At 39.6% G+C, this 17,666-nt stretch overlaps 1 protein-coding gene across 1 annotated transcript in view; it reads left to right on the top strand.

Moving 5' to 3' along the window:
• The window catches only part of LAMA3 (laminin subunit alpha 3), a 124,112-nt gene that overhangs the window by 58,895 nt on the left and 47,551 nt on the right, over positions 1–17,666 (top strand). Inside the window, exons 27-38 of the mRNA XM_075706040.1 lie at positions 533–693; positions 2,904–3,012; positions 5,524–5,621; positions 7,895–8,060; positions 8,459–8,585; positions 8,673–8,812; positions 9,198–9,313; positions 9,839–10,050; positions 10,931–11,135; positions 13,673–13,817; positions 14,603–14,743; positions 16,114–16,278. Coding sequence (XP_075562155.1) covers positions 533–693; positions 2,904–3,012; positions 5,524–5,621; positions 7,895–8,060; positions 8,459–8,585; positions 8,673–8,812; positions 9,198–9,313; positions 9,839–10,050; positions 10,931–11,135; positions 13,673–13,817; positions 14,603–14,743; positions 16,114–16,278 — 1,785 coding nt within the window. The remainder of the gene's footprint in view (positions 1–532; positions 694–2,903; positions 3,013–5,523; positions 5,622–7,894; positions 8,061–8,458; positions 8,586–8,672; positions 8,813–9,197; positions 9,314–9,838; positions 10,051–10,930; positions 11,136–13,672; positions 13,818–14,602; positions 14,744–16,113; positions 16,279–17,666) is intronic.

Consider the following 17,666-nt stretch of genomic DNA (forward strand, 5'->3'; position numbering starts at 1 on the left):
GTGCAGGTAAGCTAAAAGAAAAACTTTGCTTCAGAAAGTGACAACAGCTGTTTGCTGGAGAAGATGCTTTTGCTCTTTGTAGAGAATCAATATACAGCACTGCTGTAGTAGGAATTGTGTGCCTGGAAATATTTTTTTCAGTGAAGAAGTAGACTCAATTTTTATATGTTATTAAAGATAGCTTAGAGATGACGGTGACAATTTTTTAGTATCATTAAAGTTTCCTCACTGGTACTTTCTACTGGGGAGAAGAGAAATAATAATATGCTCATTTCCTAGGCTTATTTTACAGCCTTCCTGGAACTGTTATAATGACAGCTGTTTCTTGAACTTGGTTGACTCTTACTAGTGGATGAAGTGGTATTTATAAGCATTGCTTCCATTCTGCTGGATGTCTTTTGCTGAGACCTTACAGAATTGGCCCTAGATTAATGCTGACTGGTTGGCTTGCAGGGCAGGAAAAGGGAGCTTCCTGCAAGAAAGGGAGTGAAAAATCTAACAGCTTTTTTCTTTTTCAATGATCTTGACCTAGGTCAATTTACAGATGACCATAAATGTTCCTCAAGTCGGTCGCTATGTTCTGGTTTTTGAATATGCCAATGAAGAGGATCGGTTATACACTGCTGAAGTGATAATACATAGCCCTGGACCTGTCACTGAAGGCAGAGTGAGAATATACAGTTGTAAATACAGGTAAACATTTCTGAAGTAGTCACTAAACAAATAAATAAGCATTTAGGGTATAATTATACTTTTTGTATATTGGAATCCATTTTACTGTATGGACTGTTTGAATTTTAGGGCGATTTAAAAGCAAGTACATGACTGTGGGTATTGTACAGGTTTTTAATTATCTGTTCAATCAGCTCATTAAATATTGCGACTGCTTTGGTGAACTGTTTTCCTATACAAAGGGTTACTTTCCTTATGCACAGTCATAAATCCTTATAAGCTATTAATCTCAGAGTCCAGTGAAAGAGATCACTGGTGACTGCAGATGCCTGCACTGTTTGTATTTAGTTAAAAGCGTGTGCAAGGGCTTTAGCTATAAAAAAGTAGCAACCAGTTTTACAAGAGTATTCCCACCATTTCTAACAGAATCTGGTGAAGCAGAAGTATGAATGTCTCCCCGAAATTCTGAGTGTAGCCATCCTCTGGCTGTTAGGCTGTAGGCAAGGTCTTCAGCCAAATGCTTCTTTGTCCTTGTTGACTACTGAGGTTACTGCAGATGTTTCTGCACATGAGATTTTGTCTGTCCTGAGCAAGATTGTCTTTAACACTTGAGAATTTCAGTTTATGATTCAAATTAGGATTGTGATCCTGCAGATGTTTGTGCCCTTGGGAGAGCCTACCCAGTGCCAAGGGACTACAGACATGCATCCCTTTTTCCCGTGAGCCAAGTGTTTGGCAGATTGAAGGCTTAGGGATATTCAGGATGAAATTGCCCAGTAAGAAAAATCATTTTCATCAGCGTGTTTGTGATACAGAGTAGAGCTATGTGGAGCAGTGACCTTGTCAGGTTATTGCTGGGGAAAGCTCTTATTTTAGCCTGTAACATAACACTTTAGGCCCCAAACTACTTGCTATGACTCTTCCATTTGAATGCTTTTTTTTCCCAAACACATTTTATGGGCTAATTTTGAACATACGTTTTTGTTCATATGATACATGAAGAACTTGCTTATGAAAAGACAAAGAAAGCCCTTGCTACTTTAATGTAGCAATGCAGTTATTCCCTTCTGTGGCCATTCTGCATGAAGCTAACAGTCACATTGCAACTAAGTTGCTGTGTCATCTTTCCTAAGCAGGAAGCTACAAATCTCTTCTCTTAAAAAATAAATCAAGAGATGACATAGTGAGGTACATGCAGATAAGAGTAACTTGTAGAATCAGGAATATATTGTGCCAGGCCTTCTTACAGCTCTATGAGCTTGATTATTCCCAACAAAACATTGCAAGAGAATAAAACATTACAAGCTTCCAGTGAATCACAAATAATGGACCTGTATTTCTCCAGTCTTAAATGTTCTTAGCCCTGAGCTGACCTTATTTCTGAACTGTGCTCTAAACAAGAGCGAAACTTTCTCATTCTCTGATTCCTAGAGGAGAAATAAAGCAGTTGTATGGTGGTTACAGCTTCTCACCCACCGCATGCTGGCTGGCCTAGCTGAGAAGAAGTGCAGAAGAAAAAAAAGAAATTAGAGCCTTATACGACTTCTACTTTGGGCAAGTTGCAGGGGTCATACTCCCTGAACAAGGCAGAGTTCAAGGCCTTTAGCAAGACTCTTCCTCTTTACTATGTGTTTGTCTTTACCAAAGATTGCAGCCAATTAGAGGTAGCCCATAAGAGGCAGACCTACATTTTTTCACTTGTATTGAGGAGTATCTCAGTGTACAGATAGCTTCCCAAAATTAAGACTTGCCCAACTGCCATTGTGTGGGTGAGAGCTGTTGATCCACGCCATCAACGGTGTGTGGCAGTAGTGGAAAGCAGCAGCTGGTACGTGCTGGCACCTTGAGGAGCACGGCTCAGGCACAGAATATTAATTATATGTCATGTTACACAGCTTGGAAACATCTGCAGATAGTATGTATATGTACCTATCTATTCACATCCTACTTAAAGCAGTAGCTCAAATGGAGATCTGAGCTGAAGTCTGGAGGTTTGGGCTCTGGGTAGGTCAACCCACAAAAGACAAGCAGTATTTTGTACGTGGTACATCCTTCGTCTTGCTAGCGAGGATACTGCATGTTCACCAGTGGCCAAAGGTTACTTCTGATCCAGCCGGATGGCTACGCACCAGTGGTAAGGCTAGCCAAAAGCTGGGCAGCTGAGCTAGGCAATAGGATAAGCAACGTGGCAAAGCCAGCAGGCTCATTTTTAACCCTGCTTTCTGTCTCAGTTTTCTTTGCCGCAGCGTTGTAGTTGACAATAGGAATCGCATTGCAGTCTATGACCTTCTAGCAGATACAAAGATACATCTTAAGGCATCATCAATTAATTTTCTTCTGGTAAGTTTTTGTTTTCTTTTCCCTTTTGTGATACTTGTTCCCTGAGTAGGTAAAGAGAGATACTTTTCTCTCCATGTTCACCTGCTCTATGGTAATGTGTGAAAGGATGTATATTAGATGCTTGAAGATATTTCTTTATATATACTCAGAGAATACTGGGTCAAACTTGGTCAGTTTCAAAGATAAACAGAAATTTGCCTTTCTTGGCAAGGGTTTTCCAACTCTCTTGTGCTTTATATCAGTTCCTCTCTCTTTTCTTTCCTGGTTTTGGCTGGGATAGAGTTAATTTTCTTCCTAGTAGCTGGCATAGTGCTGTGTTTTGGATTTAGTATGAGAATAATGTTGATAACACACTGATGTTTTAGTTATTGCTAAGTACTGCTTATGCTAGTCAAGGACTTTTCAGCTTCCCATGCTCTGCCAGGTGCACAAGAAGCTGGGAGGGGGCACAGCCAGGACAGCTGATCCAAACTGACCAAAGGGCTATTCCATACCATATGACATCATGCTCAGTATATAAAATGGGGGGAGTTCCCGATCGCTGCTCGGGAACTGGCTGGGTGTCAGTCAGTGGGTAGTGAGTGGTTGCATCACTTTTTTTTTCCCCCCCTGGGTTTTGTTTCTCTCTCTTGTTGTTCTCCTTTTCATTACATTTTTTATTTTTATTATTGTTATTATTAATATTATTTCAGTTATTAAACTGTTCATCTCTCAACCCACGAGTTTTCTTACTTTTGCCCTTCCGATTCGTGCCCCCATCCCACCGGGGGTGAGGGTGAGCAAGCAGCTGTGTGGTGCTTGGTTGCCAACAGGGGCTAAACCACGACATTTCTACATGTAAACTTTAAATGAAAAATCAGCTGGTAGCTTTTATACTTTATCATTATATTTCTTTTCCTTTACCTTTCACTTTTTAAAAATCCTCAAAACCCATATGGGATTTTCTTGGTCTCTTACAAAATTTCAGGTAGTAAATGCATTTTAGAAATGATAGAACTTTTAAATACTTTGAATAAAAAGCCTTCACTGCCCTCTTTTGGCCACACAAGGAATCAATTTTTCGGGAGCCTGAATTTTCTTCTATGTTTTTCATTTTAGAAACACAAGGCGAGTTACACAGTTGGTTAAAATCTAGAGTTGAAACCCAGCTATAAACACAGAGTAGTTTCGCAGAACTATTAGGATTAACAAGTGATACATGCTTTCTTCATTTCATGAGGCAGTGTTCAGTGCAAACAAGTACCATTTAAATTGTCTGTTAGCTCCCTGCAGCAATTGCTATGCTAACAAGATCCATATCCAAAAGACATTGATAATATTAGTCTGTGTCCCCACATGTGGAAGTCTCTTGTGCTAAGGATCTCTGTATTTTTATTTCGAAATTCTAGTTTTCATTCTCTGAACATGTTATTGATATATATTGATAGTCTTTATCTCACACAGATGCATACGAGCTGTCTAAACCCAGACCACGTTTCACGCTAACATTTTAGCTGCTCATAAAGTGCAGTTCAGACCTTCAGAGTCTACTCTTGTGCTGCTGCAGTGGGCTGGAGTCCTGTGGGTTGTTACATGCAGGATAGGCACAACGTTCGCTGCCCAGGAAAGGGACTTGTAGCACTCTGCCTTCTAGCTTATAAAGGGTTTCTAGTCCCTGCTCGCTACTGCTAAAACACATGCTGAGCTCCCTTAGGACCTGCTTCTAAACCAAATCACTTGGCATATTAAAGAATTCTCCCAATGCCATTTTTATTCACATTAAGATGTAGTGTTAGTTATCTTACTGCTTATCAGGCATTTTTATCTCCCTTTCAAGTAGTTCATGCACAAATTTTGTAACCTGCATTTATGTATTTTCTAAGTGTGGATAATATATTTTATTTGTGCAAACTATTGTGTCTACCTAGAAGCCTTGCCTTATGTCCTTACCACCATGGCTACAGCAGGACTACCACAGCTTCATTCGCTCATGTCTAGTTTTAGTAAAAAAAAAAAAAAAAAATCATATGAGGTCTCATTAGCTTTTAAAATGAGTTCTGAATCCACTGGGAGAAATCCTGGTGTCACTGAAACTCACTCCTAAGGACTTTGAGTGAGCAAGTGTTCGAGCCTGCATTTCAGAAGGTCTAGGAATTCCCCCAGGGTCCAAAAGTCTCTAACACCACAGATGAGGGCTTTTCCCTGCCACCTCTGTACACTCCTTGACTAGCTTCTGACCCTACAAGCTGGTCTTCTGTTGTTCTCATTGCCACACATATACTTACATTTTAATTTATTTAACTTCTCAACAGCTAACATTCCCCTGAGAAGGACAGAAAAATGCTATTCAGCACTGAGGCAAACAGGTGTAGGCAGCTAAAGGGATCCCAGATCTTGTGGGAAGTCCATGACACAACATGGCTTTGGGCTCATGTCTCCCTATGCTAAAATTAGGCTCCATCCTTTCCCTTCAGGCCTGGCCCTGCTGCTTACGATATTAATTGTTAATTATGCCTTGTGCTTATTTTTCAGCACAAGGTTTGTATTATTTCAGCTGAAGAATTTTCTCCAGAATATGTGGATCCTAAAGTACAGTGCATAGCTGCTTACAAGAGTACCCACAATGAAAGGTAACTTGCTTGTTTTTATCCCTCATATTTTCTGAAAAAGACCTTGAAAGGCAGGCTAAATGGCATTTTAATTCTTCTGAATGCAGCTTTGCTCAGTGACTCACAGGTGATCTGTAGGCCACTTTTGCAAAGTACTATTTGGTAAAAAGCTGAAGTGTTAGTGTTAATCTAGACAGTCTCTGCCCAGGATTTTGTTAATAGTAGCCTCTTCCTGGCCCATCTGAACTACAGAGTGCTGATGTGTTGGAAAATACACCTTCCACATGCCATCCACATGATAGGTGTCCAAGCAACATTGCTACTTCAGTGGCCTGAAGAGCTTACCACTCTGCCTGGAGTTTCATTCTGCACATTATTGCTTCAGCTGTTCCAAAATGGCTTTAATTTGTCATTAGGTAGGGGATGTGACTGCCCGTTCAGGCACAAATCCACTAGCTCAACTTGGCAGCAGCAAACTACTCAACGTGTAAACCCCTGCTTCACAAACAAGCCATTCCCTTGTCCGTCTCATTGTGGGGCCCATGTGGTAGGTGTGCCCTCAGCATTCATCCTGCACAGCAATGCCAGGTGATCCTTCTCCTCCATTATACTTCTATAGGACCAGTAATTAGAGCACTCATATGCAGCTTGGCTGACCCAGGTTGATGGCTCTTCTCTTGCTGCAAAGATCTGAACCTGAACTTCCACTTCCCAAGTGGTCAGTTTGGGGTTCTGCAGAGCACTTTCTCTGTCCCTTTGAAGGTCTTCCCCTCTCCATATGTTTTATTCTTTGGGCCAGAGAGGAACTATCACTACAGCTTCCAAATTAGGGAGCCCCACATTTCAGTTCCTGTTGCACTCCCCAGGATGTCCCTCGTGATGCTACTCCTAAGGCTTTCTTCCTACTGATCTGGCAATGGGAAGGGCCTCAAAGTAAAGTAAATGTCATTTGCAGGACTTCAGAAGCAGAAAGCATTGGTGACTAGGTCTAATAGTTTTCCAGACGGTAGCTTCTAATATAATGGTTGAATTGAAATAGCAAGCAGGAAAATGTGGATAGTAAATTGGATAAAAGCATGTGACTGTACTTGGCTTCCAAGCATGCATAGCACTGAATAGCAGTTTTAATTCTCCTGCTCAGAGTGTTACAACTGAGAGTAGCTTTCTAAAACTGAAGATACTTGTCCTGTCACCTCTCAAGGTATTTTGCATTCCTGCACATTTATATTCTGAGTAAAATGGGGGAAAGAGGCATGGTGAAAACAATGATTGAAAAGAAAGCTAACGTAGAAATTTGTACCTTCTGCTTTGGTTTTGTGTTGTGTTTTTTTTTAATCTCTTGTTATATTTGCATGGTTTACTATATGTTTATGATCTGTTGTTATGACCATTATCTGGCAGCGGTTTTGCTTTCCTGAAAGTGTTTAGTGTTCACCAAGTTGAAAGATGCAGAGTCTTGGCTCAGTTTAACAGTATTATTCAGGATGCTGCGCGTGATTTCTCACACAGGCCTGGCAAATACACCTCAATCCTGGCTCTGAAACACACTTGCCATTCCAGTTCTGGGCCTGTCTTGCGCAAAGATTAATCATTGTCTTTTGAGTACTTACGAGAAGTGAACAAACACTAGCAGGAAACCCCCCAAAACATTTTCTCCTGCAGTCTTGGAAAATACTTCTCTCGGTCAAGCTCTTCAGAATTAAATATACCAAGGAAGACATAGTTAAACCCAGAAGTGAATGAATAAGGATGCTTTCAAGGAGCACTGTTACTTATTTTGGCTCCAATTCTACAAATATTTGAGTGTATACTTAACTTCTAAGTACTTAAGTAGTCCCATTGACTTCAGTGGGAAAACTTGCATGTTTAAAGGATACACCTATGTAAATATTTGTAGAACTGAGAATTCAATATTAGTACAGATTCTGGTGAATGTAACCAACTGGATTCACTAAAATATATTTAACCGGGTTTTTTTTAATGCTCTTGGTTCCCTTAGGTTTCATCTTCCTTAGCAAACTCTTTCCATTGCCACTCACCAGGTTATTGAGATTTTGAGTTAATAAAATCAGTTAATGTACATTTTCCCCCTTTGTGAGTTAAATCTGCACCTCTTGTTTTCATTTACTTTCTGACCATTTACACAGAATCCAAAGAGCAACAGTGGTTACTCTTGCATTGTTAATTGTACTACATTCTAATATATTAACTTTTGTGAGTTGTCTGCTTTTTTTTTCATGGTGCCTAAGGAATTCTCCTGGCCCCAAGAGTAATTAATGTAGTTCTGTGTTTAGTGCAACATGCATTCCCTCAGTGTATGAAACTCCACCGGCGGCTTTGGTTTTGGATGCATTCAAGGATGGAAAAATTTCTGATGTATGGAGAAATATAATCTATGATCCACTGAGTGCCTCCTTACCTTCTGACTCAGTTAATGGCATCACCTTGACACCATTACAGGTATCTCATATTTTGAAAATATTGTTTCCTAAGTCACAAAGTATGTTCTTAGTAGAAGCATTTTAAGAGAATCAAAACTGACTGATGTGGTATCTTTAAAATGTTGCAGACTGAGTAAGCTACCAAGATAATACACAGAAAGAGAAACAAAAATGTCAGCTGCTTAATAAACTAGGCAGTAGTCTCACAGATTGCAGAAGAGCATTAGATATGCTCAGCATGCAAACAGATAGGAGCATGCAGTTGTAATGCCATGCTCTTTGAAGGGATTCTTAACTTCCTGAGAGATGCTAAGCCCCCTCTCTTTCGCTGCAGGTAAGCAGCACAGAGCACAGCTCATGAACCCAAGAATATCTCACAAAACAAACATACTATCAGAGCTGTTCTTGTTTCTGCAGAACCAGATTACCTTGAGTGGCAGAGTGCCCCGCTTGGGCAGATATGTATTTGTGGTACATTTTTATCAGCCAGCACACCCAATGTTCCCCGTGCGGGTGCGTGTGGATGCGGGACGTGTGTGGTCAGGTAAGCATCTGAATTTGATCTAACCTCTTTGATTTCTCAGCATTTTGGCACATGGAACATTTTTTGGCGTTACGTTTTTTCTTCTAGGTTCCTTCAATGCTTCATTTTGCCCTCATACCTCTGGCTGTCGGGATCAGGTGATTGCAGAAAACCAAATTGAGCTTGACATTTCTGAACCTGAGGTCTCTGTTACAGTGATGATACCTGATGGAAGAATGCTGGTTCTGGTACGTTTATTACATAAATGTACTTGGAAATGTTATTCTCAGTTTCATCATTCATTTAGAGATAGATGCAAAGATGAAAGTCAAAAAGAAAGGTTTTCTTTTTTAATGTTGTGTTTCAAATTTTTAGGATCTTGTGCACTGCTTCTGTTTTATTTTAAATTTTTAAGATACCATACACAGTTTTTATTGTACACTGCTTGTAGCATCACAGCTCAGGGAGGGGGGAAAGATAAGTATATTTTCCTATTTCTTTTCAGTTAAAATGTTATGGGTTTTGAGAAAATCCAGAATGCATAATGAAGCAACATATATATATATAAATGCCTTAGCTTGTGTGTTTTGCTTTTCTCTGAAATGTACAATTTAGCTTTTCTGTTGTTTTAAGGAAAATATCTTAGTTGTTCCAGCAGACACCTACAGTTACAAAATTCTTAACAAAAAGACAGTGGACAAGTCATTTGATTTTATCAGCCAATGTGGAGGAAACAGTTTTTATATTGAGTAAGCATCATTTTCTAAAAACCTGAACATTTGACAACAGGCTGGAAATTAATATTCTTTTCACTCTGTATTAAAGACATATGTATAAAAGCCCCATAATTGTGCTACATTAAAATCCTTTTAATGGCTTATGCTGGCCCATTAAATTTCCATGAGTCATTTTTTCATGACTTTCTATTGTAAATGAAATGTAAAGGTAGAGCTTTATTGCTCACAGTACAAAAGAGGAAAATCTATGTCATCTTTCTGTCTTTGGTATTTCCATCTTTGGTATTTGGTATTTTGCCTGCCATGTCTGACCTGATATGACTAATATATGCACTTTCTTTGAAAAAAAATCTCTTACCTGCATGTTCAAAGCCATTCCCCACTAATTTAATTAAATTATATCCTTGCATGTGTACTGATGCCATCCTTCTGTCAAAGAACAAAGACAGGACCCTAATTTACAGAACCACTGCAAAGCATGCTCGTAACAATTCCCAAGTGCCAGTACTTACATGATTTATATTTCAATTTAAATAGCCCAGAAGAATCATCGGCCTTGTGCAAGGACTCTGCAAGGTCACTAGTGGCTTTCTTCAACAACGGAGCCCTGCCATGTAATTGCCATAGTGCAGGTGCCACGAGCCCTACTTGCAGCCCCCTGGGAGGACAGTGTATTTGCAGACCTCATGTCATCGGTCGTCAGTGCAGCCGATGCCAAACTGGCTACTATGGATTTCCATTCTGCAAGTGTAAGTCCCTGCTCGGACTTATCCAGCACCTGACCTGGCCTTTTGTTTAATTCTCTGATTTTACTGCATAGATACCACAGCCTCATGCTCCTTTGTAGGGCTTGATCCTATGAGAGGCCAGTTGACCCATCTTAGATTTAGCATAGCATAGCTTTCATTTTAACACAGAAGTTACTCCGTTCCCTTTAAGTACACCTAGTTCGCAATGAAGCGTGCCTTCACATGTGTTGTCTGATTAGGTGTAGTAGGCTTACAGTTTTACTGGTTAAAATCCATATTGCCACTCTTTCGGTCAAATGGATTTTTCTGCACTGACTGCTAAATTGTTAAATCGTTTCTAAGTTATTACTGTTGTATCCCAGTTTATACCCTCAAGAATTATCATAATCAGAGCCAGCATTCTTAATTCCTCTTTTTCTGATATTTTTAATAACATCAGCACATTTATAGATTGTATCAACAATCTTCAGCTGCTTTCCCAGATATTATACTTCATGTTTATTAACATTACTTTATAAAAGTGCTGCCCTAACACCAAAACTATTCATTGTTTAATGCTTGGCAGTTTGGGGAAGTGATAATAATGCCTGTGGTGAAGTTAAGCAACCAATCTGTGGAAAAGAGCCAAGGTCTCAAGCTGTTCTTTGAAACTACCATTGCGGTCACATAGTTGGTTTCCATGACCCTGGTTTGTCTCAGTCTCGCATCATTCTGATAGTTGAAGTCAAACAACTTAAAGCTTAAACTAGCGAAAGAGAGAAAAGAGTCATGTCCTTTATACATACAGGTTGTGTGTGTGTGTTTCATATCCTAGTTTGGTAAGAGTTGATCATTGTAAGTTGAGATGTGATTAATTTGTAGAACATTTTCTTTGACCTAGTATGCAACTGTGGGCAGCGTCTTTGTGATGACGTGACTGGTAAATGCATTTGCCCTCCGCAAACTGTGAAACCAAAGTGTGAAGTATGTGAGAAACATTACTTCAGCTATCACCCTCTTGCCGGCTGTGAGAGCTGCAACTGTTCAGGAAAAGGAGTCATTAATGAGACAAGCCCAGAATGTGAAAAAACCAATGGGCAATGCAAGTAAGTTTGGGTTACGTGCATTATAAACGATGCATGAGTGGTTTACTTCACCCTTCTTTTCAGGTATTTGGAGGGGATGTAGGAGACTGATGATGATGAATAGGGATTTAAGCAGTGCTTGGCAATAGTGAGGACTCAGCTGTTTCAGGGATGTTTTAGTGGAAACTTGGTTTGTGCAGGTAACTAATGGTGGGATTTAGGATTCCTGAGCTTGCATTCTGTTTGCCAGTGACATGCCATGTCACTCATGGTAAGTCCCTGAATCTCTGTCCATCTCAGAGGACCTCGGATCAGAGCTCCTGACTTCTGGACATGTACGTAATTTGTAATGGTGTACATTATCTCCCAAATTCTTAAAATTTTGCAGTTGACCTTCCACAGTCAGATGTCTGGGTTTCGGTCCAGTGGTGGTTTTAGGTACTGTAAAGCTTGAATATTTGCAATGAGTTTTGAGAAAATTTGATGGCTGTTTGGAAAATACTGTTCAGTGGGAGCCATAGGTGATAATTGCACTGAAAATTATGCCTTCTGTATGACGTGCTTATTTTTCTGTAACTCAGCATACTGAAATAAGAATAAATTCTTTAGTTTTATTCTTTTATTTAAATTCTCTAAAATATATATAGCATACAGCCACAATCATAGGGAATTATCTTAAATTCAGATGCTGTATTAGTATAGTTGAACATTTCCATTGTTTCCTTGGGGACATCAAGTCCTTAAATAGCCAGTGCAAATACTTGATAGCCAGTAGGTTGTATAAGGCCAGAATTAGTTCAGTTTGATCATTTTTGCAGGGTCCTAACAAAGAGAAGTATGATCCTTCCTGCTCTGCCATTAATCCTGTAAATATGACAGAGAATACTAATTTTCAGCAAATACTCATATTATTTCCTGAATTTAAATTGTTTTCCTAAGTCTGTCCTTTTCATATGAAGTGAGTAATCATCTTATCCCAAGGGCAAAACAAGAATTTTCGTATGTGGAAGTTGGGGTTCAGCGTTAGAGTGTAGCATATCCTGTATCTCCTGATGCACTCTCAATCTCATTAGTCTTCTGCTTTCATTTTCTCCACACAGTACAAAATAAAATAAAAATAAATACTATGCAAAAATAAATAAAAATTAATACTTCAGTCAACTGAAACCTAAATCTTCAAAAAAAGAGCTTAGGAAATTTCTACTTGAGTAAAAATGAGGATAATTTTTGCAGAAATAGTCAGATTTTTCCGTTTCAGTAAAAGCTGTATTGCCTGATTTTAATAGTGATATTTTTCATGTGCAGCCTAATTGGTAATATCAAAGAAATGACAGCTTATTGCTAAAAAAATCTGAAGCAAAATTTGACATTTAGCAAATACTTTTGGACTGCTTACTGAAGTATATAGCTAACTACTGCATTCTGATTAATACCTTCCCTTCTGTGGATTACATGAAGTTCAAAGTCCCCATCCAGCTCGTTACCTGGGGGCGAGGGGGGGGTAGGGGCTGTTAATGCATTCAGAGAGACTCTGAGAAACCTCACCCATTGTTTGGTGAATTGAGTAATTGCTTTCATGCATGAAGTGCATTCTACCTTGTCTGCATAATTTAACTGTTCATTTCCATTAAATTTGTAGTGTTAGTGCACATACAAATTTGGTACCAAGAGCCAAAGGAGACTCCACCAACTTGCTGAGACTTTTAAAAATTATCTTCTCACAACTAAAATGTAAAGATGTGGATGGTAGTGGCGGCAGACATTCTTTATCAATGGATCTTTGCTGTCTTGAAACCTCCTTTGGACTGGTACAGACATTGCCAGCATAGGCAGAAGCAAGAGGGATCATCAAACCTACATTTTCACTAGTTTTATCAGTCTGTGCAACTTTGTTGTAAAGGTAGGATGAAGTAGCTGCTGCCACTGAAAGATGTTCTCTCTTACCTCAAGCCTTATTCATAGTTTGGTGTTGGTTTTTGCATCTTCTGTACTTCAACTAAGTAAATCCAAGGCATTCGGCCCCCACTGTGAGCAAAGTGGATTCTATCCTTTGTGAACAGTTGTAAACTAACCCAAGCTTTGCAGTAGGTTGAAGTCCTCATAATTATTCATATGCCTGGGATTCTCCACCTTTTTGTTAGCAGTGTGCCTTAGTGAGTGCCTTGAGAAATGCCCAGTCACATCCTCCAGCTATAAATCTTTTTCCAGCTCCACTTACCTGTGTACAATACCCATGTTTCAACAACTTGGTGTATAGAGAGAGTAGTTCTGCACTGCAAGCACTGAATAGCTGCAGAAGTCTAATTCCATTGTGAGCATTTATATCCTTCAAAATCAAATCCATTCCTAATCAGTTCCATGACTATATAAAACATCTCGCCGTTTGAATCCGAGAACAATACTGACCTGCTGCTGTTTCTCTGTGGAAGTCATAAAGTTGTGTCACAGCCATGCAATCACTTTGAAGATCCACCTGCCTTTTGTTTTAATCTCCCCTTCCTTGCTGCATTCCTGCCCCCCCCATTGACTTCCTCGTCTGTGTGTGTTTGTTGATAAAGATGCAAACCAGGAATACAAGGACGGCAGTGTGATCAGTGTGCTCCTGGTACTTACGGTTTCCCAAACTGCATGCCGTGTAACTGTAACAGAGATGGAACGGAACCAGATGTTTGCGATCCCCAGACAGGAATTTGTCTCTGTAAGGTCAGATAAATCAAATTACTTCTGCATCCACAAGCATTGTTTGCACATCGGTGACTATTTGGTATTTAATGGGGTGAATGAAGTGAGTTTATCATTAAGTTTTCAGTAAGAATTAAATGCAGCTGTACAAAAGCATCACACCTTTCAGTATGTGCACAGATTATCACGGTAGCAGTTAAATGCCATTTTTTAATGAGTTCCATATCTGTCAGTTTTACAGGCAGTCTTAGGCTTTGCAGGGTGTTACAGTGCTACAGTGTAGATGTCCATTGACTCACTGAAGCAGTTTGTACCCTGCACAGATCCCCTTTATGCATCTGCATCTCGACTTTTGGATGTTAACCAGGTCCCATGCTTTTTTTTAGCCATATTATGCCAGTTGACATTTCACCACATCATTATATCCAGATCTTCTTTTGTTCTGATCTGCATAATTAAATGTGATAAATGTGAACTTTCACAAGTGACCTTTTATATTGTAGGTTTGGAAAAGCCAGCAGGAGGGTTTTGGCAGGGACGTTACCAGCTGTCTCTGAGTAATATTTATTACTCAGTGGTTCACTTTATAAACTGGAAATACAGCTTGTAACTAAGATAGTCTCCAAGAAGTCAGTTTTGTTTGCATTTGGAATATGGTTTATCCAGACAATGACACATTTTGATTCATGTTTCCATACATTTAAATAAATATTCTTTCAGAAGATTTGGTTTATGTGCAGAAGGTTTTGGGGGCCTCACCAAAACCGAAAGGAAAACTGAGATTTCGTTCAACTATGCCTTAACAGGAGAACGTTGAAGGTGCAGAATGTGATATTTGCCGACCTGGATCCTTTCATCTGGACCCTTCTAATCCCAAGGGATGCACCTCTTGCTTTTGTTTTGGGGCAACCAGCAACTGTCGCAGCACAAATCGTCGTAGAACCAAGGTGTATTCAATAGTTTTTTTCTTTGTTCTCATGAACCTGCATTTATTCTGTTAAGGAAATGCCAGATTTCTTCTAGAATTGAAAATATATTTTAATAGTTTCTGAGGATGAGAAATATTCTGCAAGCAATCATGCAGATTTAGTGCAGCCTGTTAAAACTTAGGTGGTCTGAAAGTGCCTTTCAGCAGAAATGGCCGTTTTCATGTGTTTGTTTACCAATCACTAGTTGGACTGAAGTTGAGCTGGCCTTCTATTCCTCTATCTTCAGGCTTTAGTTCATCATTAAAATCAATGGTCTCCTTCAAGATGCTTTGATAAGCACATGTCATTTTACATGTCTATATCATAGGTACATTTTGAAACCTAAGAAATGTGTTACAGATTCCACAGAGATTGTAAAAATTGTCTTTCTTCCCTCCCTATAAAGAAAGATATGACATCAAGGGTGAGAAAAGAAGGAAAAGATAGATTTTTACTAGCATAATTGAATGGTAAGAGGGCTGAAGAGTGAAAAAGAATGCAAAAGAAAGAAAAGACAGAAGCAGAGCCCTAGAATGATGGATGAGGACTTTAGGCTTAGACATAGACGCAATACAATCCAGCTTGTGGCACTTTGTTGTTTACATGCAAAGGATGAAAATCTGGCCTCAGTGAAGTCAGTAGCAAACTTTCATTTGCTTTAGGAAGATTTCCTCTAGTGATTACTTGTCCTCACCAAAGACTGTCTTTGAAAACGTATCTTTTTGTTTTATTACATTGGCCAGCCAAGGTCAACCCACCACAGAACTGTTCTGATACATACACGTGATGCTTTCTTTCCCCCAGCATAATGATAAATAACAGGTTGTATGGTCTTTCATGAAACAAGAGCCATGAACACAAAATGTGCATTACTGAAGAACCAAAATATTAGGCTACATTGCCTGCCTCCCCAAAATATCCTGCCATGTCCCCTCCCTCCTAGTTAATATACTACAACAGGTCCGCACTGTCTTTTAGGTTAGTGTCCTTGGTTTGATTTTGGAATGGACTTAAAAAAGCACCTTCCAGTTATGTCCTTGGGTTTGTGTACACAACTCCTAGTCACCTCCAGAAGGGCTATGCCTTCATGTGACTGAAGATGGAATTTAGTTTGCAGCTGACAAACCAAATGCCTGCATCCCAAGTAGCTTTGGCACATCTATCCCAGTGCTGCTCTTTTCAGTTCCTTGTAACCTCCACTGGGCAAAGATTTTAGGCTGGCTCTGAAGGGGTTGAATTTTGTGCTTGGAGAATTACAGAGGCTGAACGATTTCTCCTCATTACTTGGTGCTGGTAAAGTTTAATAAAGGATGAAACGAGCTTTTATTTCCTTTATGTATTTTCACTAGTTCGTGGACATGAGGAACTGGCGCTTGGAGGCAGTGGATGAAAATATTGACATTCCAGTCACTTTCAATCCAGTCAGTAATAGTGTAGTGGCTGATGTTCAAGAATTGCCTGCTTCAGTGCATAGTTTGTACTGGAAAGCACCGCCATCTTACCTGGGAGAGAAGGTAAATGACACCTAGCTCATCTGTTTTAATAACATGTATTCATTTTTTGCCAGCATCGTTGATAAACAGTCTCCTTGTTTTTCTTGGATACATTTCTGTCTCTTCCCTTAGGAGATTCTTATCTCTCTTCCCTGACATGCTAGGAATCACAGCATTTGACTTTTGAGTACAATGTGAAAATTATAACCAATAATACAGAATTAATCATCTTGCTGCATGCCAGGGAGGTCTTTATGTGTTCACAAGCATGGTCAGGAGCTATGGTTCAGGGAGCTGGTACCTTCAGCCGCTTTTCTGAAACCCAGAACATGTAGAGTTTGCCAGTGTGCCCAAATATCCTTTATACTCCCTAGAGTAGCTCCTGGGCAGATTTCCAAAAGAATAAAAGGTGATTACATGCTCACTGGCATGCAAAGAAACCAACCTTTTGCTTTTGATACGTTGCTTGGGAAGAGCAACACCTCATTTTCTAACCTTTGTATTCTTTGAAGTGCTTGCTGCTCTTTCTACTTACACGTGGAAGCAGTCCCTTGCTCATGGTTAACACCTATCAGCATTTCGTCCTGGGGATTACACTGACCAGGGGCACTTTGCTAGTGGTGTCTTGCAGGCCCAGAGCCCCAGATTGTCCCTGTTTGCAACTCTGATGGTGTCAATAGTTGCTAGCCAGTTGTACGGCACACAGGCTTTTCAGATGCAATCCTACTGTCACACAAGTGAAAATAAATGAGGTAAACACAAGAGCATTAAAGATGGTGCAATTTCCGAAGTTCCTCTTAGTCTCCATTTTAAGGACTAGAGCAGTATTTTTCACCCTGCTCTCCTACTCGGAGGTAAATATCTTTCGGTTGAACAGCACATTCAGTTAGGGTGCTTTTTGTTAATGTTATAGAGGCTGTTGTTTCAATGTCTACAGATTATTTTTCAAAGAAATTTCTTGATAAAGCGCACTTTATCTACTACAATGTTAAACCAAAAGGACTTTTGTTGTTCCCATAACAAAATATAAAGCAGTCAATAACCCTTTTTAAGCACAGCTATTAAGAACAGTGCTATGAGTTTTATGTTGCATGTCACAGTATCTAACTAGGCATGCCATGACTTGCTTTTATTTATAATGGCAACACTGTAAATAAAATAGTTCTATTTTTGGCCCTGCTTTTACTGTACACTGTGTGTCAGTGTGTATTTTAACACTGGTTGTACTGTAGTAGTGAAAGTCCCCCCAAAATGCTAGTTTTACAAGCTCATAAATTTACCAATCATTCACATTATTGCATTCTGAAAATGTCAGCTTTTGGTCTACTTCCAGTGATAGCACCTCTTTTGGAAAATGTGAACAAGATCACTCCAGACGTTTTTCAGTATGATGGGGATATAAATATGGT

The sequence above is a fragment of the Pelecanus crispus genome, chromosome 2 (assembly GCF_030463565.1).
Source record: "Pelecanus crispus isolate bPelCri1 chromosome 2, bPelCri1.pri, whole genome shotgun sequence".
NCBI lineage: Eukaryota > Metazoa > Chordata > Aves > Pelecaniformes > Pelecanidae > Pelecanus > Pelecanus crispus.